Source organism: Choloepus didactylus, chromosome 2 (genome assembly GCF_015220235.1).
Source record: "Choloepus didactylus isolate mChoDid1 chromosome 2, mChoDid1.pri, whole genome shotgun sequence".
Lineage (NCBI taxonomy): Eukaryota > Metazoa > Chordata > Mammalia > Pilosa > Megalonychidae > Choloepus > Choloepus didactylus.
Window position 1 is genome coordinate 154,503,714 of NC_051308.1, and position 25,753 is coordinate 154,529,466.

At 38.1% G+C, this 25,753-nt stretch overlaps 1 protein-coding gene and 1 long non-coding RNA gene across 2 annotated transcripts in view; one reads left to right on the forward strand and one right to left on the reverse strand.

The window, feature by feature from the left end:
• Positions 1 to 3,017: 3,017 nt before the first annotated feature.
• LOC119527075 overlaps positions 3,018 to 25,753 on the forward strand; it is a 71,395-nt gene continuing 48,659 nt past the window's right edge. The window contains exon 1 of the long non-coding RNA XR_005215313.1: positions 3,018 to 3,161. This is a non-coding gene — a long non-coding RNA (uncharacterized LOC119527075). The remainder of the gene's footprint in view (positions 3,162 to 25,753) is intronic.
• Positions 13,866 to 14,544, reverse strand: LOC119527074 (60S ribosomal protein L10a-like). Its single transcript, XM_037826720.1, has one exon. The coding sequence runs from the start codon at positions 14,517 to 14,519 to the stop codon at positions 13,866 to 13,868; it is 654 nt and encodes a 217-aa protein (XP_037682648.1). The 5' UTR covers positions 14,520 to 14,544.

Sequence of the window (25,753 nt, forward strand, 5' to 3'; positions counted from 1 at the left end):
TTTTGTTTATTGAACTAACTTCATCAGAAGGTCCTACTTACAATGGTTCCACACCCACAGGAAACGATTAGATTTAAAAACATGTTTTTCTGGGGCACATACAGTTCCAAACCACCACATCCCTCTTCCCCCAACCCAGAACACACATAGTCATCTTCCCCAACCAATTGTTTAATCTAGGGAACCTTGTTTTCAATCTTCTCAGAATGAAGATTTGAAAGATTTGTTTAGATTTGACTTTTTTTTTTTTTTAATTCAATAAATCAGATTGTTTCTTGGAAACTTGCTTTGACAGGGTGAAAGTTCGAAGACTCTGGCTGAAGTCAAGAGGACAGGGGAGAAGAGGGAACCCCACAAGGAAGCAAGGGGGAAAAGTGAAGAGCTGAGTCTCCCGAGGGTGCCCTTGGCTACTGTACCATTTTGCTAGTGCTGACCTTTGGGATCAGTGTGGGTTGTGACAGGTCTCAGAGGCGGAAAACACTACTCCAGTAAACCTAAGTTTGTTTGTTTTTAAAATTAATTTGTGCATCAGGTTAAACATTCAAATGGAACAAAAGAGTACCCAGTGAAGCATAATTCTCCCTCTCACCCCATCCCTCCTCTTCCCTGCATAGAGGCAACCCATGCTGACGTTTGGTTTGCGCTTTCTTCTGGGACAGTCAGTGCCCATTTAAGCACTCCTGTATGGTACTTCTCTTTGGCTTTGCCTTGCCTTTGACCTGTTAAGTAAGGGCCTGAACTGCAATTTGAAGATGACATTCAGCTCTGCGTTTTTGTATTCTTTCCTTAAGCAAATTAATGCATAAGGAAACATATGCAAGAGCTCAAAAGCCCTCACTCTGGGTAGATGATTAACTCCTGTACCTGTTTTTCACACCTTTCGTTACATAAAGCTGAGCAGGTGACTGGTATGTTCTCTCTTTCTGCAGCATGCGATACTTCCAATTCACTGCAAAGCAAAGTCCAAACTGCTAAAAAAGCTAGCTTTTAATTACCTTGAGATACAAGTTGCAAGGAGGCAGCCTGACAGCTCTCATCAATGAGATCAGTAAGCTGTGAAGACATGTGGCCAGATATGTTTTTTCATTAATATATACAGTGCGATCAGATGCCATCATAATTGTTATGATTACGGGATCATAAAGCTTTATGGTAACAGAAAAAGCGAGTACCTTCATTTGAGAGGTCAGCCAAGATGACAAAGTGAGGTTGTCAGTAAAACAGGGGAGCAATGAGAGATACATATAAAGAATTCTTATGAAAATCAAGTCAGCAAAGACTTTTGTTATAATGTTCATGTTTAAACTAGTAGATCCTGGTGGACTACTATAAATTGCATTGAATATTGAAATAAATAATAGCCATGCTATCCTAATGTCTCTAATCAACATAGGCCTGCAATATAAATTGTTTTTCTCAAATGACTCTGTATATTTGACTAAATTATCATGATGGATGATTTATAAATTTAAACAATGCCTCACATGTAGTTCTAAAAAAGTTTTCTAGATAAAGCAGTAACAATGCATTTTCCATTTAAAAAAAGTGTGTGTGTGTGCATGCATGCTTTGCCCACAGATCATCAAGAAGAGAGGTTTCAAAAGGATCTTTCTCTTGCTGTAGCGTAAGATCTTAAAATAAGATTTAAGGGCTGGAAAGTCTGATTGAGTAGGGCTGAGATGTGATTTCTAGTAGTACCTTTCACCAGAGTGTGGAGAACAGAAAATGCTGTTTCTGTGTGTTGGTGGTTAGGGATTTTCAGACAGACATATTTTAATTCAGTCTTTTCTTTTGAAATCGAATATATGCTGTAGCTACCTTGAGAAGTGTAATTGCTTATTATAGTTAATGGATTGTTCATCCTCTTTGTCCTTGAGATAATCCTAAGTATGTGCATAAAAGTGAGATCATGTTGCTCATAAAAACCAGTCAGCCCAGAGTTTGTCCACAAGGTGTTGAACATTCAGTAGAGCAGATGGGAAAGATAATGTTTAATAAAGAGTTAGAGGATTAGGTGGTACAAAACAAGCTAACAGAAAGGGATAATTTCATTTCAGGGGAAACTCTGTGACATTTATTGTACCCAAAGACAAGATTAAAATGATCCCAGAGCTATGACTTTCAGCTACTTTTTCCCCAGTGCTGACCCTGCATACATTGTCAGCTTCTGACTCTGTTGGCATCATCTCCAGAATCTGTGAATAACTCAAAAGATAGCTTCTCAGGTTTATGTAGATGTATGAAGTGAGTCATTCACAAATGAATATACATATAAGGAATTGACAGAATTCTGCTAAATATGTTTATATTTGAACAACTGATACATCTGAGTGTGATTCAGAAAGGGATGTGCATAAGTTTATATAAATGACAGTTAAAAAGATAACTGTCACAATGTTTACTGAGGAGGTTTCTATTTATCTTATGTTTAGGAGCTAAATGAAAAATGGATTGTGGATTATAGCCTTAAGCAGTGTTTAAGCCTGAATTTAGTAAAACAACTTGTGGCAAATGGAGGTAGCAAAGAGGGAGAGCCAACTAGCCAAAAATCCTCTGGAAAGGAAAGGTGCTGAGACCTTTGATAGTAGGTTAAGTACAACCTCATTTACTTGTCACCAAGTTTACTTAAACAATTAAATATTAAATGGAGAGGTGGATGGGGGTAGTCAGTTATGACTTGTTGGTCTGGGTTCTGGTTTCATTCAACAGGTTTATGGGTTCAAGTTGCAACATGGACCTCAGAAATTATTTAATTTTGTGACCCTGCCAATAAGCTTGGACATTCGGGTGGCATGCCCTTGCTCTTGCTTGCTTGTCTTTGTTCTAGGCCCTGGGCTATGCTCTTTGTTGTTCTGCTTCATTTTCTGTAAAAGATGAGAAGTACTTCTCATTTTTACTTCTTGCAGTCTCAACTCTAATAGCCTGGAGGAAGTCTCAACTCTAATAGCCTGGTGTAACCTCTTCTGTTGGCCTAGCTACTCGTACCCGGGGCTGCAGCAATGCTGATCACTTGGTGGTGCGCTTACTGAATTGGGGAATATTTCAAACCATGCCTTAAATAATAGAATTGAAATGGAGTGTTGCTCAGGTGGCCTGGAATGGAAACTTCTGAGTGAAGACTTAGATCCTGGCTTTTCTTGAAGATGTAATAGAGCCCTGGGGTATGTGTTTTTCAGGTTTACACTATTTGTTAATTTTGGAAGTGGACTTTTCACAGTTTTACTTTCCTTCTGTGTTAGGCTTTGGTTTTGCTTCTATGTGCAGCTCTGTATAGAAAACTAAGGATTGTTCTTTTTACCCTGATTGTTGTCAATAGGCCCATAGGTGAAGCAGTGGATATGACTTTTAAGAACCATAAGTAAATATATTAGTTTTATGGTATAATTAGTGTCCCTGACCTAGTAACAAACATAAAAGGGTGGGTTACAAGAAAAAGGATCTTGCAGATTGTCAGATATTCACAGACCCTGGATTTCAATTAAGATGCCTGGAAAGAAAAAGATTTGATCCAGCATTCTTTTATCCTTTAAAGAAAAGTGGATTATTTTTTAAAGCAAGGAAATATACCTTTTAGAGGAGGACAAGTGTACAAAATCCCTGAAGGAGGAATTTAGATCTACTGTCCAAATCTTTCTGTAAGGTCTCAGAGAGTTTGTCCTGGGCATGGTGCAAGTATCTCACAAAAAGTCACCACCACCTGTGACTTTTGACAATTCAAAGAGAAATACAAAGGAGGCCACGCTTTAGGATTTCCAGGCCCAGATAAAATTAATAACCTAAATTAATCTTACATCAATCAATATATTTGTTATTATAAAAATATTTATCAGATTTTGGATATTCATGTTCCTTCTTCATGGTGTTGGCTATGACTGAGTACCACAGATACTGAATTTTTCTTTAAATTTATTTGGCATGAGGAGGCCAGATATTAAGGAATATGAGGGCAGGCAATGATGAAGACATAGAAGCACTTTTCACTCGGGTTTGGGGTTAATTTGACTTGATTCTTTTATTGAAGTTTAGCAGAGGGAAGTTGCCATCTTGGGGACCTGAACCTAAGTCTAGGAATTTTTACATGGGCTCTTACTTATGAAACAATGGCATGCCCTGCAAAGCACATTGGAAAAAATCCCATAATTGACCAATTATGGAATAGCTGCTCCACTTCAGCCCCCATGGTGGAGCCAGGAACTTCATAAAAGTTCTTGCCAAGTTCCCTTTGCTCTGAGGTAGCCATGAAGACCCAGTTGTACATCTCTAAATACCAATACCAGATGCTGTAGATTTTGTGGAGCCCTCATTATAAGCATATAATTTCTAAACTCTCATCATCCTTTTGTTTGATTTTGACTGCTTAAACCAAATGCTATTTTCTAATTTAATTTCCCAATGACCTAGTGTGAAAGGCTTTATAGTACTTGTATTGGGTATCAGGACTATTGTCCTCTACTTCTCAGATTAACATCTCAACAAAGGAAAGTATCTTGCTACCCATGCAGCTCAGCTTTTAAGGATCCAGTACAGGAATTCCTTCTATAGCATCCTAATAGTCCTAAATAGCATATTGTCAAACACTTTCGGTGACAGATTACTCTCTAGTTCTTAAGCAAGTTTTTTCTATTTTAGTGCTCTAATTATTAGACTGTTTTTCTTTAAAAGACTACTCAAATCTGCCTCCCAGTCACCTCAGACTTTCTGGAGCTACATATATAGGTATGATTCTTCTATAAGCAAGGACTTCAACATATTAAAAAAGAGTTTTCTTGTTTTCCCTACATATTCTCTTTTCCAGACAAAACTTACATCACTTATTCATTCAAAAAATGTTTACTGAGTACTTACATTGAGCAAATACTATGTTAGGGGCAGTCGGTGATATAAGGATGGTTTGGACAACTATTTCTCATTAACTTTGCTTACAAAACTGTCAACGAACTGCTATTTGTTTCTAGATTGAGAGCTCTTTGAGGGCAGAGACCATATATTCAGTGTCAGCTATTAGACATATAAGTAGTTGCTCAATAAATAAACCTGACTTTTCTCCATTCCTCTAAAAATGAGGCCCCTAGACCTGTTCATACTATTCCATTTGTTTAACCAGTACTGAGCACAGTGGCCACATTACAACATGTGATCTGACCCTGACATTGTATGTAGGCTCTTAAGACCTTGGTCCACATGAAGATTCAGTCACTCATGATATATCACTTAAACTGCCTAACAACCATGAGAGGGAGATATGATTATGCCCAAATTTTAGATGAGGAAACAGAGGGAGATAAAGGTGTTTAATTGATTGAAGCTGTAGAAGTTCTCTAATTCTAATTTTGGGCCTTTTATAATACAAACCCTAGCTCCTGATTATCCCCCATTTTCTAGTTCTGTACCTGACTTTTTTTTTTCTTTCTCCCAATGTAAAACTATACCTATATCCTTGCTAAATTACATCCTGTTAGTTTCTATCTGTATTTCCAGCCTTTTCAGTCCTTCTGGACTCTTTCTTTAGTTATTCTACCCTCTTCGCTATTCCCTTAGTTTGTGCGCTTATCACTAATGTACGAAGCTAATCTTTTATATGTTATTGCTGAGAAATGCTGATGATCCAAAGGCAGAGAGCTGTGTCATTCACAAGAAACCTCTACAGGATGGCGATGGTCTGCTCATCAATAGCGCTTTGCATACGCTTGTTCAACTATTCTATCATTTAGTCCACATTTTTACATTTTGACCCCAAAGATTATATGGAAAACTTTGACAAATTAAAGTATGTTTTGTTTTAAGTCAGATATTTTCCTAAATGGGTTCTATTGTCTTCCACATAACAAGCACACAACATCTAGTTTTTTATTTGTTATTCCAACAGTATGATTTAGTTGTCCATATTATATTTTAATCTATGTACTAATCAACAGTGATTTTGAAAGAGCTGTATTCACATATGTAACTTTTATCATTTATCTATTTCTCTATCATGACGTTTTTCCCTTTCCCTGTGTCTTAACACATCTCTGTGGGTTATATGTTTTAAAATGTGTGGGGAAAGGTGTGTTTAAGAGAAAATGAAAATCTTGATGCAAAGTAATAGATTTTCCCACCAGAAACACTTATTCATTTCAGTGTATACAGGCAAAATTTTAAAAGCCTGATTAAAAAAATGTATGAAGATACTCTGTATGGAGGGTGTTACTTAGGAGCTGAATTACAAGATTTGCCTGTCTCTCTCTCTCATGCCTTGGGCAATTTAGTCTAATTACAGTAACTTGCCTTTCATTCTGTTTAGTGTTTTTCAGCTAGGCATGAAAAAAGTTAATCAAAAAACAAAATGAAAAACTGTGATGGCTAATTGAAGTCTCATAGATTTATCTGCTGTTGTCTAACCTAACTTTGGGGATGAACTTCAAAATGTTACCTTCAAAGCATCATTAGATGTACTGTGCCTGTTTGGCTCTGTGTCTCTTAAAGAAAGAGAAAAGATTCCTTTAACTTCAGAATTTTTCAATTAGAAATGGAAAGAAAATTGTGACTTTTCCAGTCAACGTTTATTCCATATTTGTAATTTTTGGGATGTTTTGTAACCATAGAAGCTACTAGACTCATAGTCTCAGAGGTGGGTAATATTTCTCTTTAGTGCTGATAGAAAGAGCCAATTCACCATCCCTTCTTGTCCTCTAGTGTGTTTTGGAAGGACACTGTATGAAGAAGATTGCTTATTCTTGGCCCATCCTCTATCCGATTACTTTGCTTAGACTACAGACCTAAATGCCAAGCACTAGAACCAACTGTGGCTGTGATCTTGTACTTCCATCTTTCCTGAAGGGCTAAGATGTCATTTTAGTTCATTTCAAATCCCCTCTGTGACAATATTACTGCAAACCAAAAGCAGTGTGACAAGAGTTTGTGCCTTTAATAAATATCATTCATTAGCCCTGATAAAATCACAGAACCTGTTTCTTTGTTCTTTGTGAGTAGGGAGAAGGAAGAAAAGGGATAGGAGAGGAGTGGGATATTGGGGAGGATTTTTGAGAGCCCTGGAATTGTTTGGAAGGATGGGCGGCAGTGGTGGTGAATTGGTGGCAGGCAAAAACAGCATGTGAAGGGCAAAGGAAAGGTTGTAATCCATGCATGTTTGTGGGAGTTTTAGCTGACGCTGTCCAACCAAAGGAGATTTCTGGATGGTATATGTCGATTGCTCCTGTGGCTGAAATAACCCCACATTTCTCAGCTGTTTCAAGTGAGTGGTGTTGAGAAGCAACATATGCTTCTTCTCCTCCATGCAGAGCAATGGAATTTGAAAATATGTGCTGAAAGAGAAAACATAGTTTTCTATGGTAATTTATCTCCAAGAAAGGACAACTTCCTGGGATAGTGATAATGGTTGCTTAAACTTCACTGAGAAAAATAATTCAGTTGCCCAAATTTAGGCTTAGATCATGCTGTAGCTGGCTCAATAGAGTGGCAAGGGACCATCAATCTGATTTAGAGAGATTTGTCATGCTTCAGAATCATGTGGACACAGCTCCTCTTTATTGATATTTGGATATGATGAAAGAGTCCTGGGGACTTTCAGAGAAATTATATACCATTTGCATAATACAGCATTATAAGTCTTTTTTTAAATGCAGTTTAAACTTGCTTTTATAATGACATGAATAATATGAAAAATATGTTAGAGTCTATTGAGGAAGTCTATGTATACTTTATCAATAACAGCAATGTGACCTAAGTTGTGCTTACTTAGATTTTTTTTTAAAACAAATGAACACCAACTATTTCAAGGCATTAAACATATAACCCTCCTATTTGAACTTCCTGCCTGAGACAAATTTGGCATTCCAAATTTTGGCCAGCAGCTAATGTAACAACTTGGAAGCCAATTTACCAAAAGTTCCAGCTTTGATGGTTTCAAGGTGATATATAGGACGTTCAAAATAATGAGATATGTCAGGCCTCAGAGAACAACCAACATATGGAGTGAAAGAGTCTGGAGCTGTTGTGCATGTGGAAAAGAGATGTAATATTGAATTCAGGTCCAGTGAGCTGCCCAGGACCCCAGTGAAATCTTCTAGATTATTTTTTATGTTACTTTTGGCCACATGAAATTAGGATAATGCTAAATTACAAAAGCAGCAGTGGGGCATTCTGAAAAGATCACTGATTTGGGAAATCAGGAGACCTGAGTCTTCGTTTCAGCTAATAATCATAATTTTAATTTTCATTTCTGAGCAACTATTATATTAGTATACATCAGGCATCTTTGCATATATTTTCTCTAGCCTGCAAATAATGTAGTCAGGAAGACATTATTATCCCATATTGTGACTGAAGAAACAAGTGTAGAGAGATTAAGAGACTTACCCAAGGTCACCAAGCTGGTAATTAGCAGAGTTAAAATTCAAACTCCAGACTGTCTCCAGAAGCTCTGTCACTGCTAAGTGCTCCATGTTCTTTTCTGCATCTTTGCCTTTCCTTCTGCTGTTATTCCTTGGAATATCCTCCTTGCTCATTTTGGTTTGTATGACTTTTAAGACCAGCCCAAGTCTAGCATTTTTTTGGAAGAATTGCAGCAGCATTGCCAGGCACTGGTCTCTCCCCAATGTAACTTTGTAGCTCATCCTACCACACTGTTCATTTGCATCTGCTTACATCTCTTTTATGATCTATGTAGCCTTTGGCATTTCCCTTTCATTATGAAAAGTGTGACTTCTTTCTCCCTCTTGGTTTTAAAGATGGAAGACATTTGGAAAAAAATGTTAAAGTATAGAAAAGTACCATGAATCCTAACACCCCAAAATAATGAAATTTACCATTTAAAAAATATTGGCTTCAGGGAGAACCTAAGGTGGTGGCTAGGTGAGACAGGGCAAAAAAAACACCTCCGTGAAAAATACTAGATAAAAACCAGAAAGTGACCCAGAACACCAGTTCCAGCACAGCACCAGCCAGACAAGGTCTGCTAAATCCACAGGGGCTGTGCATTTGGTGAAACCAGGAGTGTGCATTCTGAAACGAGTGAGTGAGTAGGCTGAAAGTCCCTTGGCCATGCTATGGTGTGGGGAAACCATGGGTTGGCATTTGGAGATGGACTAGTTCTTTAAAAAAAAAAAAAAAAAAAAGCCCGGGAGCAGCTGCAGATATGACAGGGAGAGCTGCGCGGTGAAGCATGGTGGGAGCAGGCTGGGCTAACGCCTCAGTGTCTGGCGTGGAGGATACCCCTTCCCGCACCCTCTGCTGATTGTCTCGGGACCAGGAGAGAAAAGGGGAGCCAAAAGGAGAAAAAAATGCACCACTTGCAGCCATCTCCCCGGTGGGCTGGGGACACTCCTGCCCAGGGCCGGACCCACAGCCCAGAGCTGTGCCAAGAAACCCAGTGTGATGGGGAGTCTTTCCCACAGCACTGCGCACACGCCACAATATTGGCCATGGACAGTGGCCTTTAATACACCCACGGCTGACTGTCCTGGAGCTGGGAGGGCAGAGCTGTGCAAAAAGGGGGAAGTTAATGTGTCCCATTCAACCATCTTTGAAGCGGGCTGGGAACACTCCAGCATGTCCCTGTGTCCCGGGGCTTCCCTGGAGGCTGGCACACACTTTGTGATGTGGTGCGGCCCTCCCTCAGCAGAGGTCCTGGAAGAGCACAGCAGGGAAGGGAGACTGCTCAGAAATCCCAGGGACCCTACGCCAATACCAAGGACTTGTGGGTCAGCGGCAGAGACAATCTGTGGCAAGACTGCAATGAAGGCTTAGACTCTTGCAACAGCCTTAAATCTCTGGGAACACCTGGGAGGTTTGATTATTAAAGCTGCCCTCCCTCCCTAACCACCCTGACACACGCCCCTCATTCAGGGCAGATAGCGCCAGCAACACACCCAAATTAAGTGCACCAATTGAACCCCACAAGAATCAGATCCCCACACACCACAAAGACAAAGTTGGAGAAAACTGACTTGAGAGGAATAGGTGACTCATGGACGCCATCTGCTGGTTAGTTAGAGAAAGTGTACACCACCAAGCTGCAGTTCTGACATGTTAGAGATCAAGTAAAGCAAATGCCAGGAGGCCAAAAACAACAGAAAATCTTGAAGCATATGATTAAACCAGACAATATGGAGAACCCAAACCCTAACACACAAATCAAAAGATCAGAAGAGACACGGTACTTGGCACAGTTAATCAAAGAACTACAGACAGGCAATGAGAGCATGGCACAGGATATAAAGGACATAAAGAAGACCCTAGAAGAGCATAAAGAAGAAATTGCAAGAGTAAATAAAAAAATAGAAGATCTTATGGAAATTAAAGAAACTGTAGGCCAAATTAAAAAGACTCTGGATACTCATAACACAAGATTAGAGGAAGTTGAACAACAACTCAGACTTCTCGAGGACCACAGAACAGAAAATGAAAGAACAAAAAAAAGAATGGGGAAAAAAATAGAAATGGATCTCAGGGACATGATAGATAAAATAAAATGTCCAAATTTAAGACTCATTGGTGTCCCAGAAGGGGAAGAGAAGAGTAAAGGCCTAGAAAGAGTATTCGAAGAAATTGTTGGGGAAAACTTCCCAAACCTTCTGCACAATGTAAATACACAAAGCATAAATGCCCAGCGAATTCCAAATAGAACAAAATCCAAATAAACCCACTCCAAGACATATTCTGATCAGACTGTCAAATATTGAAGAGAAGGAGCAAGTTCTGAAAGCAGCAAGAGAAAAGCAATTCACCAAATACAAAGGAAACAATGTAAGACTAAGTAATGACTACTCAGTGGCCACCATGGAGGCGAGAAGGCAGTGGCATGACATATTTAAAATTCTGAGAGAGAAAAATTTCCAACCAAGAATACTTTATCCAGCAAAACTCTCCTTCAAATTTGAGAGAGAGCTTCAATTTTTCACAGACAAACAAATGCTGACAAATGTTGCTAATAAAAGACCTGCCCTACTTCAGATACTAAAGGGAGCCCTACTGACAGAGAAACAAAGAAAGGAGAGAGAGATATAGAGAATTTTAACAGACATATATAGAATATTACATCCCAGGTCACCAGGACACACATTCTTCTCTAGTGATCACGGATCTTTCTCCAGAATGCACCGTATGCTGGGACATAAAAACAAGCCTCAATAAATTAAAAAAAAAATGAATTTGTTCAAAACACATTCTCTGACCACAATGGAATACAAATAGAAGTCAATAACCATCAGAGACTTGGAGAATTCACAAACACCTGGAGGGTAAAAATCAGGGGGAGATGAAAACATTCCCGGATAATCAAAAGCTGAGGGACTTCATCACAAGTAGATCAGTCTTATAAGAAATGCTAAAGGGAGTTGAGCAGGCTGAAAGGAAGGGGCACTAAACAATTGACTGAAACTACAGGAAGAAATAAAGATTTCCAGTAAAAATCACATGGTAAATATAAATACCAATTTTACTGTATTTTTGATTTGTATCTCCACTATTTACTTCCTACAGGATCTAAAATACATAAACTGTAATGATAAATCAGTGGTTTTGGACTCAATGTAAAATGTGTAATTTTTGACAAGAACTACATAAAGGTGGGGGAATGATGAAGTATAGGAACATAGTTTATGGGTCCTATTGAAGTTAAGTTGGTATCAAAGAAAAACAAGATTGTTATAGATTTAAGATGTTAAATTTCAGCCCCACAGTAAACACAAAGAAAGTATCAGAGAATATGACCATAGAGATGAAAAGTAGAGTATGAGTTATGAGAAGTGGGGGAAGGGGCAATGGGGAGTTAAGAAATGAGTGTAGGGTTTCTGTTTGGGGTGAAGGGAAACATCTAGAAAAGGATGGTGGGAAGGTGATAGCATTGCAACATTCTAAATGTGATTAATCCCACTAATGGAATGCTAGGGAGAGGGTGGAATGGGAAGATTTAGGCTATATATATGTTTCCACAATTGAAAAAAAAAAGGACAGTCTAAACAGATGGCAATTAAATGCCAAGGATGATCCTGGATGGGATCTGAGGATGGAGGAGAGAAGTCTCAAAGGGACACAGATGGGACAAAAGAAAAAAAAAAAAGGAAATATAGAATGTAAGCTTTGTATCAATGTTGAATTTCTTGAACTTCTTAGCTGCGCTTAATGGGATTGCATAAAAGAATGTTCTTGTCCATGGGAAAGGTATATGTGAATTATATTGTTTGTTCAAAGATATGTGCAGCTTGCTATCATATGTTCAGAGGCAGAACAATAGATGATGGATGATAGATAAGGAGGAGGGAGGGAGGGAGAGAGGGAAGGAAAGAAAGAAATGGTGGTGTGACAGGATGTTAAAGGTGGTGGACTGGGGTATCGGGGGAGGGGGGTCAGGGTATGCTGGAGTTCTATGTATGGGGTTTGTACTGTTTTTGAACTGTTCCTGTCAGTTTGAATTTATTTCAAAATAAAATTTATTAAATTAAAAAAAAATATTGGCTACAAATGTTTTTCACTAAATAAAACAAATAGCACCTTACTGATCAAATCAAAGTCCACTTTGTACACTTTCCAATCTCACTCATTTCTTCTTTCCCTGGGGGTAACCACTAATATGAATTTGGTGCTAAATCTTTGAGTTCATGTTTTTATTATTTGTTACACATTTTTGTATTCATAAGCAATGCAGAGTGTCATTTAAGAAATTATTTTGTAAAAGAATATAAATAGTGTAATTAATGAATGTATCTTTCTGAAACTTGCTTTAAAATTTTTTATTAGTTATATTGATGCATTTAATTCTAATTTATTTATTTAAATTGCTGTGCAGTAGTCCAGTTCATGGACATGAATCCCTTATTTATCTAGTCCTCTTTTTATGGACATTAGCATTGTTGTTTGAAACTTTGTCAGTGTGTTGGTTTCCCCTTTACTTGTAGACAGTAAATTCTCATATTAAGGGACTGTGGATTATGCTACTTTGCACTTAACACTGTGCCTGCAATTCAACAGGCATTCAATAAATGATGTCTGTTGAATGAACTGATGGAGATCTCTGGGAATCTGAGGGAAGTGAAGGAGGTCTTTGACTTTGAGAAGGTTAACATGATTAGAAGTAGGTAGAGGATAACTTCAAGGAAGTTTGTTGAAATGGCATTTTTGGTGGGGAGGAGTTTGTGGAGATGGGAAAGTAGTGTAATAAAACACTAACTGAAATGACAGCGATGAGCATGGGCAAGCTACCAAAATTTCTGTCATGCTAATCAATTCTGTAAAAGACCAGTAACAAAAAATATCAAATAATTGATATAACTACAAGAAAAATATTTAGAAATGTGTTTAAGCTCATAGGGCACGTCAGTATAGATTTATGTCTAGACAGCCAGCACTCTATATCCTCTTCTTACTTGGTCATTTCCATGATTCACCTTTGAGAAATCTAATTACCTTTGAACATCTGACCTGCGATATGTCAACATGAACATTTTCTCAAACCGGCCTCTTGCAAATATGGCAGCTGTGCTTGACTGAGATTATTTTCTTTAGAACAGTTAAGGGTTATAGTTGTTTCCCTTAGTTTCATATCTTCCCTTCTGACCTGTTTTGCACTTTTTGTTACTTTCTGAGGGTTGCCCAGTGGATCTCATACAATATTGGGGGAAAAGATGTGTGAAGTCAGGAAATAGGGATTGTTGCTAGGAATAAATGAGTTTGTACATGTCAAATCTTTGAATAATGTCTTGTACATAGTAAGAGCTCAATACCTCTTAGTTTTATTCTTCCCTTTTGCACTTCTTATAGCAGACATATGAAGTAATTACTTTGCAGGGTTTATTCTAAGTCACCCAGGATGACTCCAGAGCTTTTTTCTTTTTTAATGGTGACACTAGGGTTTATTGAGCTGTGCCTTAGTACAGGCGCTGGGGCTTGCCCATGGTGCTCTTGATGTATAAAGCCTGGACATTTTGCCAATTCTTCTTGAGGAGTGATACCAGGAACTTGACAGCCAGGTGGATGTTGTACACAAGCTCATCGTCTGTCATCTTCACATGGCCAACAGCCACAGCTAGACACAGCACCTTCTTCATCTGGAACTTGATTGTGGACTTCACCTCATCAACTTTTGCCACCATGTTCTCATCGTGGGTCAGCAGGGATGGGAATTTGCCAGCCTTATTGAAGCCTGGGCCCAGGATTTGTGGAATCTGCTTGATCAGGGACTCAGTAGCCAAAAAGGCATCATAATTCTTGGCCCGTTTCTTCACCAGCTTCTTATTCTTCTTGAGTTTCTTCACGGCTTCGATGTCCATATGGGGGATATCCACAGCCTTGGCCTCATCACAGTGCTGCTGGTCTCCCAGGACACACACAGAGAACTTGGAGTGGGGAGCAGACTTAAGCCTGACAGTGCCCAAGAAATGTTTGTCCTTCTGAGGGTCATAGTTCTCCAAGCTGATCTGCAGCTCCACCGTTTCCAAAAACTTTTGGCGCTTGCGCTGGTTCCCATGCAGGACTTCCCGCACCGCCTCGTAGAGGGTGTCACGAGACACTTTTTGGCTCATGGTCCTTACCGCCGCAGTAACCAAAAAAAAGAGACTACAGAGCTTTTTATGTCTCTTCAGCACAAAGTTATAACTTGTTCTGGGGATTCTTGTGGGTGAAGGACAAGGGGTCTCTGTAGTGAGGAGATGTGGACTCCATCCATCCATCAGGAGCATCAAAGTCAGGAAGAGGCAGCTGTTTGTATGGCATTGACTGGATAATTAGAGTCAGGCTGTATTGTTTATTATTCCATATGTAAGTTCTCATGATGGTTATAATCTCACAGTAGGACTAGTTTTCACCTATTCTTTTATTCACTCTTTGGTTGACTGATCCACTGATTCATTCATTTAACAAATATTAAACACTTACAAGATGCCTGGGACAGTTCTAGGTACTTGGGATACAACAGTGGACAAACAGAAAATATCCCTGCCCTCCAGTAGAAGAGTATCTAAAAACTGAGTGCATATAGTGCTGAGTGTGTGCATAGTTGAAAGGGGAAGTCTAGGGTCATGTATGTCACTGGAAGGAAAGGTAGAGAATAAAACATGGGTCTGTATAACATAGCGAAACCTGTTATGGGCAATGACTGTGATCAATTGTATAAATAGAAGAAAGTTCTTACATGAACTACAACAAATGTACATCACTATTACAAGGTGCTAATAATAGGGTGATGTGGGAAAATACAATTAATGCAAACTATGGACTATAGTTAACATTAACAATTTAATATTCTTTTATCAGTTGTAACAAAAGTACTGTAACAAAGCTAAGCATCAATAATGGTGGGGGGATAAGGGATATGGGATTTTTTTTTTTCTGGAGCAATGAGAATGTTCTCAAATAGATTATACTGAGAGCCATTGACTGTAAACTTTGGATGGATTTTATGGTATATGAATAAAACTTTTAACAAAAGCAAGAACAGTGCAAAAATCAATGTAAGCTGGAAAAAAGGTGGTGGTGTTCTATCTAAATCCCAGGTTTGAGAAGTTGTGCAGTGCTCAACACACACACATTCCATTAGTAAGTAATTGTGGTTAATTAATAATGAAATAAAAATACTTCTTCAAAAAAAAAACACCCCCAAACAAAAACTGAGTGCTACAGGCATGTCCCCATTAAAGGGATCCAGGTGAGGAGGAGGGACCAGCACAGAAAACTGAGAAGGCATGACCAGAATTATTACTAGATTTAACTCTGTGAAAGTCACTTACTTGGTGACCTTAAGAGAACAGTTTCAGTAGATGTGTGGGGGTGAAAACTTGTTTGAAATGGATTTAAGCAAGAATGTAAGGAGATGAATTGGAAACAGCAAGTAGATTAGTAGTGTCTAAATGGAATTTGAGCATCTTTATCCTCAAATACTCCTGCATTAGCCTACAACTTGCTCAAAGTATCAAGGTTAAAATTCCCTTACTTTCCTTTAGGGAAGTCCTTATATTCAATGATGGAAAATGTAACTACCCTGGAATGAGAATCTCAAAGTTATTAATGCCTTGGTATGGATTTGTCTGTTTGCATTGAATGCCTGGGCAATAATTACACTGTAGAATTTTGGAGCTAGAACAGGTCTTAAACATGATATTGGCTAACCCCTATTAACAAAGAAAAACTAAGTGACTTGTTGAAGGTCACATAATTGCTGACTGGTAGACATTACATTAGAACCCAAGACCCTGGTTCTAGTGCCTTATCTACTACACAGTATTTTCTCTTGGATTTGATTCAACATATGTGTAGGACAAGTAAAGGACTCACATTGATGCTCAATAAATGCCTATTAAGTGAATTAATGAATTAATGAGTGCATAAACTAATATATCAGCAAAGACAAGACAAGATTTGAAATATATGGGAAAACCAGATGAAGGCCCATAAGGTTGATGGTTGGAAATTTGCTCTGGATGCAACTAGAGGAGAAAGACATGGCAAAGAATCATAATGGCTAAGGGAAAGATAAGTGAGAAAGCAGACAGCAGTGTGACTGCTTTCTGCATTGAAAGCATCCTGGGTGTTTAAAAATTGTTTTAAAAGTAAACACAAACTCTTAATGAGGGTTTATGGAAGGGGCTGAAGATGGATAAGCTCTTTACTAACGAGGATTGGAATGATGACATTTTTTTTTTATCCTCACTAACAACATAAGAAAACTACTGACTTGGCAACAGCAGGTTTACAGCTCCCTGAAAATAACCAGATACATGAGGTTTCAACTTGTTAGAACTCTTATTACATGCTTGAATGACTCCTGGAACAAAAGAAAGCTGTGCATGATTGTTTAGGAAAGTACAAGATAAACAAAGCATATGTTTTCTAACATTTACTGACTGTAATCTGATAGTCGTGTTATATTGGTCTCTGCTCATTTTAGGGCTATATGATGAAGATGACTTCAGTGGTTCTTAAGTTCAGTACATAAATACATGATGTTAAGACTCCACTTTAACTTATGCCCCTCAATTTTTCATATATACTTACTGCTTTTCTTTTGGAGAGGAAAATGCATGTTACTTGTTCTTTTGGAAATATTCCATCCTTTTTTATGCCTTTCCTTTCTCTTTTGAAAGATCCTGCTCATATACAGCATAAATAGAAATGTCCGTGAGATTCATTTGATTTCATGGATGGCAGAGTACTCATTCCAAATAACTTTGGAAGACCCAGATAAAATAGCTACACTATACTGCATTACCTGATTTAGTGCTGGGGATTGTTGGGAGACTAGATGGCTGCGGGAAATTGTAATGGGAAACTCAAGTTAGCTTTTACTTTGAGTTCAGCACTTTGGATCCAGTGGAGCTGAGGGTAGGCAGAAGTTATTACTATCTGATTTGACTGTTCACTGTTCCAAGTGAAATAAGTGAGTTGTCTCAGTTTTGTTGGTGGTAAGGAAAATACTCCTTCACCCTGGTGCTAAATGGCACTTCTTGAACAGTGACAGTAGAGAACTAGCTGAAAGGGTGACTTGTTCTTTCTTCCTTCCAGCCATTACTTGTCAGAGTGAAGGTATATTGGAGAAGCAGTTGGGGGAAACTTACACCTCTGTTTATCGGGATGTATCTGTTCTTGGGAGATAACGAAGCCATTCATTTCCAAAGCTGTCAATCTGGTACCCCCAGCCACCACTAAAAGCCACTTCAATTTATTTCTTCAGTTCTTCACACTTTCCAGAGTGTTTATTATAAAGATGTATTAGCCAGTAAGATGCCTTTAAGATAAATTGAACTCAACTCTGAGAAGAGAGAGCAGCTTTTGCCAAAAGGTGCCAATGGTGGCTTAAATAGGAGAAAAAAGCAAGAGTGCTTGATACTTCTGGAAGCATCATTATCTCTATCACAACTATTCTTTTTATTTCTCCTTTTAGCATGCACTTTTCATTTCTGGCGCACTCTTCTCACTTGCTCTTCTCTCTTCATATTTAACTTTGTTTTCTCCTTATTTCATCTTGCTTTGCTTTTATTTTTTATTTCTTTGTTCCAGTTCCCCCTGACTTTCCCACCTACAAGAAAGAAGCAAGTATTCATGTAATAATACTGGCTTTCCGTGCTATGTTAGATCATAGCCAGGGTAGGCTAGCATTCCCAGAGCAAGGATATAACCCTTGATCTTACTAGCTAGGATTAGTTGGTTTCCCTTGGCTTCAAGCTGTACATAGAGTTCCAAGGGAAACTGAGTAGGGCCAGTTTCCCTTGGCAGCCAACCCTAAGTTTCAGACAGAAAGGGAAAAGGACAGTGTTCAGATGCTTTTCCTCTGCAAATGCAAGAATCATTCATGTTAATTCTTATTATTAAAGGTTAAATGAGTTCTTGACAGTACTCTAGCCACTGTGCATGTCTGACTGAGCCATCACTCTGGGCTAGAGAGTTAATAACATAGGAAATTCAGGATTGAGAATCACTGGGAAAGTATGGCCATTCCTTAAGAACTACGAATAATGTTCAAAATAAGCAGTTTCTCTTTTGGCAAGTGGAACAATGCAAAATTAGAAAAAAATTCTTGTGTGCTTTGGCAAACAATTTTAAGTCTGCCACTTTATAAATTATGGCTATATTACAAGATGACACAAATGCTGAGCAGCAATTATACATTGAGCCTGGAATGACCAAAGTGATATATAGGCTTGTCTCTTGTTTATGTGTGCAGTCTGAGTTTTATTTGAAATTTAGCAGGATTTTTTATATTATTGAGATATGGCTACATGTTAAAAAAAAGTCAAGAGAGAAACCTAAATATAGGCCATTATGTCCTCCTGGATTTTCCTTGGGTTCTTAGAGAACTTCTGAAGAATTTTCCTTCTACTATTAATTGTTCCTGATGCCACTGCATGTGCTTGCTAAGCTTAAGAAATGTCCAAGAGCTACATGACATGGTCATGACATTCAAGTCCTTTCACTCTCCATATCCCTTAGGACTCCAGAATACCATCTGGTAGAGATTAGTTTCTTTAATGCCCCTTACACAAGTACGAACCTAGGATTTTATTCCACTTGCTTGAAACTTTTTCCTAACTTTGTTTCATTAATTGACATCTTCTATTCCTTTAGGTCTCATTACAATACTTGTTTTCCTCAGTTGCTTCAGAGTTTATATCTTTTATATTGACATCTTCCAGTCATGTAGCCACTTTCAGTTCTAAGCTACTTTCCCCAGTTTTTCCAACGTTATCTCTTTTTTTCTCAATAATTATGGCATTGAATGTTTGTATCATTCATTAAATAAAATATGATCTTACATTTTTACTGAACAGTTTCATATGTGTACATTTGTTCCCTCTGTGGTAAACTCCCAAAGGCAGAAATTATGTGTTTTAAAACATCTATCTGACAGCCCACCCCACACTCAATCTAACTTGGTTCTGGCTTTGTATTGATTTGGTGTTCAAAGAACATTTACTGAATAAGTGATAAAACTGCATACCATTCTGTAAACAAAGCTCAGCCCAGAATTGTGACTCTGTGCTGAAATACTTCTCTTTTTTCCTAAATTTCTTCCTACTATTTCTTTTAAAGATTTGAGTCTTTTCTCTTTCCCCATTCCCTCTTTTCAGTCTATAATATTAATTTTTGACTTATGGTAATTGGAATAATAATGCAAAGCACATGGGAGAAAAGTGTTCAGCATATTTTATTTATTATTGCAATGTTTTCTGCTCTGGGTTTTTTCTATTTTTTATGCAATTTTATTGAGATATATTCACATACCATACAATCATTCAAAGTGTACAATCAGCTGTTCACAGTATCATCACATAGTTGTGTATACAATTTTTTGAACATTTTCATTACACCAAAAAATAAGAATAAGAATAAAAATAAAAATAAAAGTAAAAGTGAGCACCCAGAACATCTCATACTCCTTTTTCTCCCCTATTATTCATTTACTTTTTGTCCCCCTTTTTTCTACTCATTTGTCCATACACTGGATAAAGGGAGTGTGAGCCACATGGTTTCAACAATCACACTGTCACACTGTATAAGCTATATAGTTATATGACTGTCTTCAAGAATCAAGGATACTGGACTGCAGTTCAACAGTTTCAGGTATTTCCTTCTAGGTATTCTAGTACACTAAAAACTAAAAAGGGATATCTATAAAATGCATAAGAATAACCTTCAAAATGATCTCTCCACTCCATTTGAGATCTCTCAGCCACTTAAACTTCATTTTGTTTAATTTCTCTTCCCCATTTTGGTCAGGAAGGTTTTCTCAATCCCACAATCCTGGGTCCAGACTTATCCCTGGGATTCAAGTCCCACATTGCCAGGGAGATTTACACCTCCAGGACTCATGTCTCACATAGTGGGGAGGGCAGTGAGTTTACCAGTCGAGTGGGCTTAGAGAGAGATAGGCCACATCTGAGCAACAAAAGAGGTTCTCTGGGGGTGACTCTTAGGCACCATTATAAGTAGGCTTAGCCTCTCCTTTGCAGTAACAAGCTTCATAAGGGCAAGCCCCAAGATCAAGGACTTGGCCTACTACAATGGTAGTCCCTAATGCTTGTGAGAATACCAGGAATTCCCTAGGTGGGGAAGTTTAATGTTTCCAATTTTTTCCCTAGGCCCTCAAGGGTGCTTTGCAAATACTTTTTATTCTCTGCCCAAATTACTCTGGGATGTACCAGGGCTTCATGCTAACCTTTACAAAACAACCAGATCTCACCCCATATTCAATGTTCCATGTAATTATGGTGTTTGAATAAACTGACCATACAAACTAAATTATATAGAGTGCTACAGAAAGTATAGATTTTGCACCAAATAAACTTCTCTTCCTTTGGTCTTACATAGAATTTGAGGTTTTAAAACACAATCAGTATCATTCTTTTCCCTTTAGTCTGGTTTACCTTAGTTCTAGTAAAGTCCATTTCATTCATATCTCTAATTGAAGTCTGATCTTTTTTCCAGCTTTTTTTAACACTTGCTGTATGGGGTAATGCTGACATTCATAGCTGACAAACTCTGGCTCTGAGTCTCAGGTGTCACACAGATTCCTGAAGTTACAGGGACTGACCAGCTCAGCATCTCAGAATTTAGAGATAACCATTAAAACTCATGAATAAATGTGATTGCTGTAAGAGCTTACAATCTATGAACATTTAGCATAAGCCTTCCTCTGATAACCTGTGCTTTCAGATTCAATTCTCAGAGTTCGCACATTATAGTTAGATCATATTAATGAGGCATTATAATGTTTTTTTTTTTTCAATTCATACTGTCCTCAAGGTCCATTCACCTAGGTGCATACCTCACGACTTCATTCCTTCTTGCTGCCACTCAGAATTCCATTGTATGTATACATCATAGTTTATCATTCCGTTTATCAGTCAATGTACCCTTAGGCCACCTCCATCCATTGCGAATCGTGAAAATGTCTGCCACAGACACCAGTGTGCAATGTCCACTCATGTCCCTGCTCTCAGTTCTTCCAAGTATATAGCCAATAATGGGGTGCAGGACCATATGGCAACCCCATAGTTAGCTTCCTGTGGAATCACCAGACTGTCTGCAGCTGGGCTGTGCCATTCTACTTCCCTACCAACAGGGAATAGGTACATCCCTCTCTCCACATTTTCTCCAGCACTTGTGTCCCTCTGTTTATTTTTTAACAGCTTTATTCACATACCATACAATCCACCCTAAGTAAACAATCAATGTTTCCCAGTATAATCACATAATTATGCATCCACCACCACAACATATATGAGGACATTTCCATCTCTTTCCCAAAGAAAGAGGAAAAGAAGAAAAAAAATAAAGAATAAAAATACAAAAGATAGAAGAAAAATAAAAATAAAATACAATGAAAAGGTCAGACAACATCGCCACCACCAAGAATCCCATATCACTCCCTTATATCCCCCTCTTATAGACATTTAGCTTTGGTATATCACCTTTGTTACAATTAATGGAAGCATCTTACAATGTTACCATTAACCATAGACTCTAGTTTGCATTGATTGCATTTTTCCCTGATACCATCCAATTTTCAACACCTTGTAATGTTGAAATTCATTTATTCTACCTCATTTAAAAACATTCTTATATTTTACATTTAATCATTAACATTAACCACTCTAGGTTTCGCTAAATTATATAATCCCAGTCTTTATCTTCTATCTTTCCTTCTGGTGGCATACTTGCCCTTAGCCTTCCTCTTTCAAACATATTCACACTCATCTCTGTTCAGAGTACTTACAATATTGTGTTACCATCAGACACTATTACGCTATCCATTCCGTTTCTGGATCTATCCAATCAATCCTGTTGAACATTCTATACTCCTTCAGCATCAACTGTCCGATCTGTAACCTCTTTCTAGATTCTGATAACCTGTGTTATCAACTCTCAAAATTCACTCATCAATGTTAGTCCATATTAGTGAGAACATACAGTATCCATCCTTTTGTTTTTGGCTAATTTCACTCAATGTAATGTTTACTGACTACCATTTTGTCTTTTGGATTTTACATTCATATCTTATTTTATTTTTATTTTTTCCTCTCTCTCTCTTTTTGCTCTTACAAATAGACTGCATTTCTACACTCTTCTCCAAACCTCTCTCTCTTGTCTTTTTCTATCTGTCTGTAGTGCCCCCTTTAGTATTTCCTGTGGAGCAGGTATCTTGTTCACAAACTCTCTCAATATCTGTTTGTCTGAAAATATTTTAAACTCTCCTCATTTTTGAAGAACTGTTTTGCTGCATATAGAATTCTTCATTGACGGTTTTTCTCTTTCAGTATCTTAAGTATAGCATGCCATTTCTTTCTTGTCTCCATGGTTTCTACTGAGAAATCTGCACATGGTCTTATTGAGCTTCCTTTGTATGTGATGCATCACTTTTCTCTTGCTGCTTTCAGAATTCTCTCTTGTCTTTGACGTCTAATAATTTGATTATTATGTGCTTGGAGTCAGTCTTCTCAGATCTTTTCTGTTTGGGGTATGCTGCACTTCACGGATCTGTAATTTTATGTCTTCCATAACAGATGGGAAATTTTCAGTTATTATTTCTTCCATTATTCTTTCTGCCCCTTTTCCCTTCTCTTCTCCTTCTGGGACACCCATGGCATGTATATTCTTGAACTTCATGTTGTCATTCAGTTACCTTAGACCCACTCATATTTTTCCATTCTTTTCCTTATCTGTTCTTTTGCGTGTAGGATTTCAGCTGTCCTGTCCTTCAGTTCATGAATCCTTTCTTGTGCCTCTTCAAATCTGCTGTTGTATGTCTCCACTGTGTGTTTCATCTCTTCTATAGTGTCTTTCATTCCCATAAGTTCTGCCATTTGTTTCTTCAAACTTTTGAGTTCTTCTTTATGTTTGCCAAATGTCTTCTTTATATCCTTCATCTCTTTTGTCATATTTTCCCTCAACTCATTGATCTGATTTTTGAATTGATTTAGAAGATTTTTTTGATTAATAATGAGTTGTTTCATTTCCTGTATCTCAGTTGAAGTGTATGTTTTTTCCTTTGACTGAGACATATCTTCGTTTTTCCTAATGTGACTCATAATTTTTTGTCTAGGCATCTGATTTCCTTCATTACCCCAATCAGATTTTCTCAGGCCAGATGGGCCCAGGTCTTAGGAGGAGGTTGTATTCAGTATCAGGTTGCCAGTTCTATGCTGCGATCTCAGCAGTTCCAACCATTCTGGGCTGGTGTATGACGTGTGTTCCAGTCACAGATATCCCCAACAGGTTTTCTAGACTATTTACTGGAGGTTCCTGGCTATTTACTAGTTGCTCTAGAGGATTAACAAAACTCCACACCTCTCTATACCCTGCTCTGAATTTTAAAAGGATGAGTGAACAAGTCTATGTGAAAAACAATCAAGAAATCAAAGATCATCTATGTGAGCCTGCCATGATTTAGGAATAAAAATATGCTCATATTTGGTTAGTGATGCTAAGGTATGGAACAGGAATAGGAAATATTCTGGAAAGTTATTTGGTCTAGTTGAAAGAACACAAGCTTAAAAATAGTGGGAGGAGGGGAATAACATTTGAATATCTATAATACTCAAGGTACTATACTAAGTATTTTTCTATTTTTTTTCCTCATTTAATCAACACATCAACACTATGATGGAAGTGCTATTAATCCTATTTTACAGAAGTGAAATTGAGGCTCATAGAGTTTAAGTAATTTGCCTAGGGTTACATTGCTAATAAGTAGCAGCACTGAGTTTCAGGCCTATGTTTTACTCCAAAGCCCATGCTTGTTTGACTCAAACATAGTCATGGCTACATAATAATTAATTTCTATGGGAATCAGCTCGTTATTGGGATTTCTGTTTAGCCTGTTGAATTTCTTTATATATGGATACTTAATAATGAATAGATTTGAATATTATGTATATGCCTTATCAGAGGGAACTCCTAAAAATCTCTGCTACAATATGCCAGAATCATAGGAGTGGGGACATCAGATATTGGGGAAATTCCCAGTAGTCTCACCAACAGCTAAAGTAAAAAAATGTCACAAAAAGTTCTGTTCTCTCCTATGGAACTGTCTCCACTTAGGGCTGGGTTTTTGTTACAGAAGCTCTCTCCCTCTGGTTTCCACCACCCAAAGTTGAAATGTGCTGTATAAGTGATATACAGACATATTAGTGACTTTCCCAAGAGAATGCTTTTTTTCTTGAATGACTGGAGACTCACAGTAAAGTCATCATCAGTGAATATACATGGGCCTGTCATACTTTATTAAGGTTATAGAGCAGTATATATGCATAAAATATGATAAAACCTGGAGAAATCCAATTGAAGTTCAAATACAACATTCAGAACACTAGATAATCCCTGCTTGGGCTTGGCTAACATTTGTTTAGTACCAGACTTTACATTTAACCTGAAGAGAGTTAAATTGGAAGAGAAAGTTCTTAGTCAGGGGTCCATTCTGTGGAACTCTTCTCTGTGAAGTCTAGGGAAGCCTTCTGCAAAATCATCACCAGACCTATTGTTATGGAAACTTCCACCAGTTAAAAGAGTTGATTTGTCAAAATAGCATTATGTTTGGGGCTGCACTTCTTTGATTTGGGTTTTAATTTGCTTTGTGCAAAAACATTTGGGCCATCATAGACTTGATGTTAAGATATCCTGGAGGGGGTGGAGAGGAATATATTCTTTTCTGTTTTCATGTTGGTCTTATGTTTCTTTGATGGAAAATTAAGGGAATTAGAACACTTCAGTTGTTCTTAATCTTTTTGGGGCCAGGGCATGTTTTTAGAATCTGATGGTATCTATGGATCCTTTTAAAATGTAATGTGAGTGAGACAGAGGGGCTGGGGCTGAAATGAAATGAAGGCTTGGACTCTTGTGGCAGCCTTGAATCTCTGGGAACTGGGGGGATTTGAATACTGAGGCTGTCCTTCCTCCCTGTCCACCTGTACAAGTGCCCCGCATTCAGGGTGGACGGCTCCAACAACACACCCAGGCTGAGTTCTCCGGCTGGACCCCATAAAAATCATTTTCCCACACACCGTGGGGACAAGGTGGAGAACTGACTTGAGAGGTATAGATGACTCACAGACGCCATCTGCTGGTTAGTTAGAGAAAGTGTACGTCACCAAACAGTGTTTCTAAAAAATTAGATAGGTTTTTTTTTTTTTACAAATTGAAAGAACCCTGTCGAGCAGAGCAAATGCCAAGAGGACAAAAACAACAGAAAATCTCAATGCATATGGTAAAACCAGACAATATGGAGACTCCAACTCCAAACACACAAATCAAGTTATCAGAAGAAACA

Coding starts and splice junctions, on each gene's coding strand:
- LOC119527074 (XM_037826720.1), bottom strand. CDS start 14,519: ATGAGCCAAAAAGTGTCTCGTGACACCCTCTACGAGGCGGTGCGGGAA.